General features: G+C 32.5%; 1 protein-coding gene across 1 annotated transcript in view; it reads right to left on the bottom strand.

Annotated features, from left to right (window-relative positions):
• Window positions 1-4,806: 4,806 nt before the first annotated feature.
• The window catches only part of LOC131667559 (neural cell adhesion molecule 2-like), a 95,043-nt gene continuing 90,887 nt past the window's right edge, over window positions 4,807-8,962 (bottom strand). Inside the window, exon 6 of the mRNA XM_058941045.1 lies at window positions 4,807-7,925. Within this exon, the coding sequence (XP_058797028.1) occupies window positions 7,786-7,925 (140 nt within the window). The 3' untranslated portion in view covers window positions 4,807-7,785. The remainder of the gene's footprint in view (window positions 7,926-8,962) is intronic.

The following is an 8,962-nucleotide window of genomic DNA, read 5'->3' as shown; positions in this document are numbered from 1 at the left end:
AGAGCCTTCTCTGATAAAAAGGACTTACCCACAGTTTGTTTTGCCTTTTTCGTTACCGAAACTCGAGCATTATTTTCTTTTATTTTATTTTCTTCAGAGTAATTTCTGCTTTTAATCTTCATTTCACTTATTCCGTCTCGTATAACTCACAATTTTTGTTTTTCATCGAAATTGAAATAAATGACTGTACTACATATATTTTTAACGAATAAAACAAAGGAAAATACATTAGGCGTACAATTATAAAATTATAATGCCACTGTGGCACAAATATTCATATTTTACTAATTCAACTTGAAAAATCATCGATACATTTGCGACAATATAGGTACCACGACAGAAAAAGACATAGGTGGTGTTTCTGTTGAATGTCAAAAATAAAAAATAAATATCCAGCCAAGGGATTTTGAAAAGTGTAAATTGTCTTTTTTTATAAGTCAATAAAAATAGAAAGACTGGATTTAAAAAATTAGGTACATAAACATTCAATTTGTCGGACGATCAAGTTCTCCCACAAGCAAATAATTAACAGCGTACTTTCTATTTGAAAGACAGTTAGAGCATTAGGACAATTTACTTTATGAGCCATCAAAGTGTCTTCCAATTGTGTAAAAAAGAAGGAAACGTGACCAATCCGACACGCTGCGTAATTTACCCAGATAATAAAGTTAGACATTACAAAAGCACCTCCTTTTATACTTGACTCCTCGTTCATTCATTGCTTGCTTCAGTTTTACGAGCAAATCGTTAAATCAGTCTATAACTCATCAGCCTTCCGATACGTGTGTCAACTGGCAATCTCTCTAAAAAATTGGATCCCTGCTACAAATGAAAATGGTAAAAGCCTTTCGGGGGCAGTAACTCGGCCAGGTGAGCTTTCAACATGGGAAATTCTCACAAGGCTCGTAAAACACCTAACGGACAGTGTTACGCTAACATAAAACTAGCCCCTCGCGCTTCATACGAGAAGGTAAAAGCATGGTAAGATCGTTCTGTAAGCTACGGAAAAAAGGGAAAGCTCAGCAAAAACTTCTCCTGCCCTAGAGTTATACCAACAAGCTCACAGGACATCCCAACATACGGTTGCTTTTCAACAGACGCATGACTAGCTCCGCTTGCGGTTCCAATTCCCTTCGTTGCTTTCGTCTTCTTGATATTTGAGCTTGCGTGATATAAGGTGTCAAGCTAATAGATTTTCCATCCGTTGAGATTGGCTACTATTTCCATTTCATTCGTTGTTGAGAAAGTATAGAAGAAAGAAAACACTGCCAAGTAAAATAACTGCTGCGTTCACGTAAACAGCAACATAAAACTGTATTTTACAATACTATTGGTAAGTAAATGAAATCAGATATTCTTGCATAATGTCTCAATCTACTTACAAATTTTACATTTTCTAAGTATAACATTACATATGAAAGTTGTCGCGTGATCATGATTAATAGGCAATCGCAATACACCAAACCAAATATTCAAAATCCAGCTTACGCCGTTAGTACTCTGTGCCTTAAGATTGTGTAGTTGACTACGCGCAAACATGGTCAACAGCACTTTAGTGAGATTTATGAGCAAATACCGGGAATTCTCACACTCAAGTATCCAAACGGTATTAGCTCGAGAATGCATCACTTAGAAAGCAAGAATGCAACAAGACAGTAACGAGAATCTGAAATATAAGACACCGCAGTGTTATCAATTTTTCTCCAACTTATCTTCGATATTGATTTTTTATAACGAGTCTCTAGTTCATGATAGTCCAATCGCAATTTGCGATAAAAGCAAATACTTTTACTAACAAATTTATTCGGTAATTAATCTTATTTATGCCATCCAACGTAATTTAAAAAAATTGACCCGATTAAGTCACTAGTGAATGAGATATTTCATTATTCAGTACAGAAAATAAAAATACGACTGAAGTATAAATGGTGTAGGATTTAAAAAGTTACAAGATTTCGTTAAGTTAAAAATTCATACAAGTAATCCATGTAAGTTTTAGTTATATTTTTACTGTTATATAGTATTTAAAAAAAAAACAATGTTAACATCGCAGCATAAATAAATCGTAATATTCAATCTTTAAAAAACAGTTATGAACAAATGCTTTATATGTTTGATAGATTAATGAAAAAATGCGATCTTATTTGCCAAACGTTTTTGCATTTTTAATAAATATAGAACAGTTTCATATATTTTAATGGTCATGAAATATTATACGGAGGAAAATAAACTTTTTATCAGGAAAGATAAGAAACGTGATGAAGATTATAAAGTATCTTATATTTTACGCTTGCTCTACGTTGAAAAGTCATAAAAATTTGAAACTGACAACAAAAACTAATAAGTTGCGAGCTTAAAATAACTAACTTATTAGAAGTACTTTCTCAAGATTAGCAATATACCTAACAAAAGAATGTTTAATATGTTCCTCCTATGAATATTACAATTTTAGGACGTACGGTAATATGAAACTGTAAATATTTTTATGATACAAAAATAGGAACGTTCTCTAAATATTTTACGACATTTTTTTTTCACGAAGTACAGAAAAAATGAAACAAAATAAGCGTACCAACATGAAAACTTTTCGCTCACTAGAACTGGAATGACATTGGTAAAACAAATCACCACTACTAACGGACTTGACTCTACCGTGTATGTAACCAGTATTTCGTAAGTTTTGATTTGTAAACTTCTGACTCAATTTTAAAAACCAGTCTCCTAGAGGCTTCTCCAAAATAATTTTTAAAGTAATGGCATCTTAAAGATATTAAACTGGATGAATAAGTTCGTAACACGATGACTGGATTTTCAATATGGACTATTATATTGATTACATGATTATTTAAATACATCATCTCTTGTTGATAGTTACGTTTGTTACATTTTTTCAAAATATAACTTTTAAACATGTAATTTAAAAGGCATATGAGGATGTTATAAAATTAAACACTAATTTATTAATTTTTTTTTGACTGACATCGCTAAGTTAATGTATATGATAGGGATACTTTTGTATTTATTTTTCATACATATAGAAGACTGTACTTCATTCTACATAGCCGTGCTAATTCTTAAATTTCGAATAAGACGCAAATTTATAATATTTTAAGAGGAAAAAAGTAATGATGTTTAGCGTGCTTTGCGCGCTCCTCTTTTTTTTGCATTCATTTTAATAAGCGAAAACAAATCTAAATTTTTATTAGCGATATAGAAAATTCGAAAATTCAATATGAATTAAATATTATTTTATGTCAATATTATTTATTGGTAGCAGTTATGGTGATACGTATATGATTTGAAAATTTTGTCAATGAAGTACATTTTATCGTTTCCGAAAATATACAAGTATAGCAATCTTTCATACGCGTGTATAACATCTATTATCATATAACATCTGATCACATGCCTATTTTTCAGCGAATCAGATTACGAATAAACTGTCTTCACTTTATCAAGTTCTTTTTCTTATAAGAGGATATAAGAAGATATTATATTATAATAGGATACTCTAAAACTTTATGTAGTATAACTTTACAATAGTATAACAATATTGTGCAAATGTGCATGAAATCATTTGATTAAAGTTATTTGTCAATGAATGTTATCGATAATGCTTTATTAACGTTATATTTTATTAACTTAATGGTATATTGAAAATATTATCAAAATAATGCAGCTTCCTTTGCCAATGATGTAAACTGCAAATTTCAATCTATATGTTGCAAAAATTACATGAAATAAAAAAACTAAATTGAAAAATTTGAAAGTTGCCAGCGTCGTTGTAGCCTTTGACTATCGATATAAGATGAGAGGACATACGATATGTCGTTTGCTTCATTTCCATCGTGTTTCAATTCGAGAAAAGACTACTCTTGATATACAGAGGTGTTTCGCTGCGCTTGCTAAATCACCAAACTTTTGCGCAATTGGCTAAAAGCTTTGGATGTAAAATATAGAACAAGTAGAACTTGAATGAAGATAAAAAAAACAGTCGCCAAGATATCGTACCTACTCGGGACGAGGTACCGCGGGGCGATGAATGCTTCGCAAGGCCGTTAATTGCTGCACGACAACCAACTTTTTTAGCAATCGTCAAAAATTTATTTTTCTTTTTATCTCTCTCTCTCTCTCTCTCTCTCTCTCTCTCTCTCTCTCTTTCTCTCCCTCTCTCTCACACACACACACACACTCTCTCTCTCTCTCTCTCTCTCTCTTTCTCTTTGTCGAGATACACACGAGTGCACAAACTAATTTGAAAGAAATTGGTTTGCAAATTCTTTGATCTGCATATAGCCAGGCTCATTGGTATGACCGCCTAGTGTTGCGATTATTCCATTTGTTCACGTGACAACGTGTGGGTAATGGCAGTTGCAATACATGGCTTGCTATTGGAAAAGTAATAAAAAAAAACGTATGAAAGAAAGCAGCAAATATCTACAAATAATCTGCAGTAAATATCAAGCAAATGCTTTATTAAAATTTTATCATTAATTTCGTTCTAGCTCCTAACTATTGAATAAAAATAATAAACTTACTTGCTTGTCTCACGTTGTGAAGTTTTCAAAATTATAAAACGCTGCAGGAAAAAATTTAAAAACTTCCCTTGAACGTTGCATTATTTACTAGAGATTAATTTTGCATTGCTTAAGTTATTAAATATCCATTTCTGGACAAAAATAAATTTATTTTTCGCAGGAACATTAACAATAAATGATCGTTGTTAATAAAAAATTTCAGTAGACTAATTAACCAAAATATTTAAAGTATTATGTCTAATAATGAAAAGACAATAGTACATCCTTTTAATATTCTTACCATTTATTGAATATTCTTCTTTTAACTTCCTGTAATCAATTAATAAGTCTTTCGACGATGACAAATTCACTTAGATACGTATATTCGTAGCATCAATCTTCACATTTTAATCATAATTCACAATATTAATCTTTTTTTTCGTAAACGCTACATAGAAGTAAAACCGATAATAATCTTATAAGACAGTAAAAACAATTTACGATGTATAATGAAAGTAATGTTGTGAAAATAATTAATATTATACAAGTCGAACGTATCTGCAATGACTTAAATATACCCGATATTTTTCAATTTTGCTAATCCATGTAGCTCCTTTAATTTCACGATACGAGCTTGACTTTGTTTTATACTTTTGTAAATTATATAATGCGTTAAAGTAAAAATATATATATATAGCTTTCAAATAGCATATGAAATAAAGCTTCAATACCTTTATCGCTATCGAAATCGAGTTTCCGAAATGGAATATAATAACATAACTTGCCTTTAGAGATGTCTGCATAAAGTTAAACTATTGCACCAAAAATATTTGGATTCGTTTCGTAAACTGACGCCGAACAAGCATATTGTTTAAGAAAAGAAATAAGTCCAAGTTTCCGAACAATAGTCTTCATAAAAAGTACTTCTCACTTTTGCGAAATAACGAGACAACGGATCGTCTTAACTATCAACATTCAGTTTAAAATTGTATCTGTCCCGCCTGGAAAAATTGTATTTACAAGAGAAACAATATGAAATGCTGAGGATAGGTACATTTTTTCCTACAACATCATTTTTTAACTGTGTGTCGAAGTGAATTCAACATCGATTATATGTCAATTCGCGCTCGCGACTGCGCGCCTCGATAAGCTCTACGCTTCTTTTTCTCTGTCTTAGCTTTACTCTTCCATTGCCTCTGGGCTTTACTCACGCGCACAGATTTATAGCGTCTTTTTATCTTTCTTTGCGTTTGTATTGGCTGATTCAGCTTTCAACTGATCTAAATTGGAAAAGTCGTGCGTGAAAGTGCCATGGAAAATAGGAAAGCAATTTAATTTACCAAGCCATGCTGGCAAAATCAATTGACTGTGAATTTTTTCTCACAAAGTGCCCGAGGCTATTTTTCTTCGATGATGTTCTTTTCAATTTAGATAAACTTGAATGTTAAATAAACATTGTTCAATATTCAATGATTTCGATTACTTTGTTGTAGCGATACTTTCGTGCGTATAAAAATTGGAACCACTAGGTTACACGCTCGACTTCTCCAATTTATACAGTTTAACATGTAACTAATTGTACCACATTCGCAGTATTGAGTTGTCGCTCGGCCAAGCAGTAACTAATTGAACCACAAGATCTGATTCTGTGCCGAAGACGAGACGCCAGCGCGAAATGACTTGTTTATGGTTACAGTGGATAATTATGCGCGTGTTTGTTTCGTGATTTTGTGATTTGAAACTACATAATTCATCTGATATAGAAAAATTCTTATAGAGTGATGCAATTTTGATAGGTAATTTCACAACTAAGAGTGATACTGTACGAGCGCGAAATTTCAGTCATCGAATGATATCGTTTGAAATTAGATTTTGTTCAAGAGATTTGTCACTTGTGTCGATTTTTATTGCGTCAATGATGGATATTCAAAGCGAGTAGTATACTTGATTTGGCACTAATATCCGAATTCATTAAAATGCAACTCGAATCGATAATAATTGTCTCCTGAACACGTGAGAGTTGCAAACCGATTTCCTATTTTCAAATTATTAAAATTGCGAGTAATTGTATTTTCAAGATTTGTTATACTTCTTTTTACACGTCCCAGTTAAATAGATAGGCTGTTTATACACTTTCATCGGAATTCTTCCATGTATTTACGTATGATGCATGAATATTGTTTATACATAAAAAGTGACGCGGAATCGCTGTTGCACGGGCATTGATTTCAATTTAGTTCATGGGAAATGTATTATTAGACTTTAAAATGATATCTATTTCATGTTTGAACGCCAAAAATATTTATCAATACTATGACTTATATTGGCTGTCTTAAGTGCATACAAAATTTAACATTCATAGTTGCACAATCTTAAATGTAGATAGCTTATACTTCGTGCTCTTGCCTGTGTCTTTGTGTTAATTGTATTTAATTAAATTTTCTTGATTGCTCGCTACATTCTGAAAGGATTATAATGCAATTAGATTAGATTCTTAATCATTATAACGTACGACCACAACTTCATCCAAGTAATTTAAAAAATGTACGTATATTATATTCACAGTTACCGTGTTTTTTAAAATAATCATCGTATGTACAATACATAAAAAATATCGTGTTTCGCGTTGGAGTAGAATTACTTGCGATAATGTAACAAATGCTAGAGTTATATAATATTTTGACGAAACACAGCATGATATTAACATAACAACACCAAATATTGAAGAAATTTATCCTAACTATATATCTATACATGCGCTTCAATAAGCCTTTCCATTTGTACAGACAAAATGATAAGTTTCATACGAAAGATTAATAGGAAACGCGTAAAATAATACTAAAACGACACACACACTGACAATAGAAAAAAACTTATTAATAATATTCATCAATAATATTATACGTATTTTTAGAATATGTGTGTATATCGGATTGGATATACACAGGCATAAATAGTTTATGATCACACGTAGCATCCGAAAATATGCTAAATAAGAAACGGGGAGAGGCCGCCGACTCGGTCTTGGGATGATATGCAAACCGCATACAAGCCCTGGATAATCATCAATTCCTCATTCTGGCAGTATAACACACAGAAATACACTTAGGCATGTTCGACACCCACTCACAGTCACACACGCATGTACGCACAGAGTTCCTTCAGATAGGTAAGCGGTTTCTCCTGCATCTCCTTCTCTGGGTGTCTCTTGGCGTAATTGCGGTTATTAGGCGACAACGACGAGTCGAGGAGCCGATTGGCGGGCAGCTCACGTGGGGTAGAGGCTCGTGAAACTGGGTATCCTCCAGCTGACGGCCGCCAGCAACGAGACGAGAAAGTTGCTCGCCAAAATTGCCGGACTCAAGTTGCGCCGGTCACCGCCGTGCATCGCCGCGGGCTTCTCCTCCTCTGCAAAACCAAATTACAAACTCAGTTCAACCCTACGCGCGCGTACGTGTGTACTAATATCTCGTCTTCCCCCTACATCTATCTCACTGTTTTACTTCCAGACCGCCTCTGACTTTCTCCCTCTCTCTGTCTCTCTCTCTCTCTTTCTTTTTCTCTACCTTGCATTTCTTAGCTATATAGCATAGTGTCTAGATATATACGTTACTTTATACTACCCGAGAATGACATTTTCACGACTTATTGAGTTTCCAACTGAGTAACAGACATAGCGGATCCAAGAGTACTAAACATTGACGGACTTTCATCAATAAAAATTTTTATGAAGTACATTTCTTTTGTTATTGTCCATTTGACGTTGTAAAATTTTCGATTTATTCATTATTTTTTCTCCATTGAATTTCATTCAAATGAAAAAAAATCACTCATAAACGTGTTGCGTCAAATTTTTAACTTTTGAAAATATATTCATCATTAATTAAATATTTTACAGAGAACGAATTTTTGAACTAATAATATAAAAATAAATGATTGTAACAGAAATATATTACTGCGATGTTTTCACTACATAGCATCGAATTTCCTATTCATTCACTTATATAAGATGAGTAAGTGAGTTTAGAATATATATCATGCACGTTTAATTCTGCATCTATCAGACATCTGAAAGAAGAAAGTCCCGCATTACGATGAGAAATTAATGAATAAAACGAATAAAATCATCTGATACACGCGCACGTCTTTGTAACTATTATGGAAAGTTTTTATTGATTTCTTCTTCTGGTTTCTCGTGGGAAATCGATATGATACCATGAAACCGCCAGTTGAGAATGAAAAAGGAAATTCCCGTCAGAGAATAGAAGTCGTATATATTATCGAATCAAAAAAAATATATCAGAAAATATACGTCTTTACTAGTTGCCATATTATTAAAATTATATAATATTCATCATTTTAATAGCCTTGATAACGTAATTCCAAAACGTTACCGAAACGTTGGTTACTTCATTTCTTTTTATTTTTTAATTAAATTTGCTCAA

The sequence above is a fragment of the Phymastichus coffea genome, unplaced genomic scaffold (assembly GCF_024137745.1).
Source record: "Phymastichus coffea isolate CEN01 unplaced genomic scaffold, Cenicafe_Pcof_1.1 PCOF00068, whole genome shotgun sequence".
Taxonomy (NCBI): domain Eukaryota; kingdom Metazoa; phylum Arthropoda; class Insecta; order Hymenoptera; family Eulophidae; genus Phymastichus; species Phymastichus coffea.
This window is presented reverse-complemented; position numbering and strand designations above follow the sequence as displayed.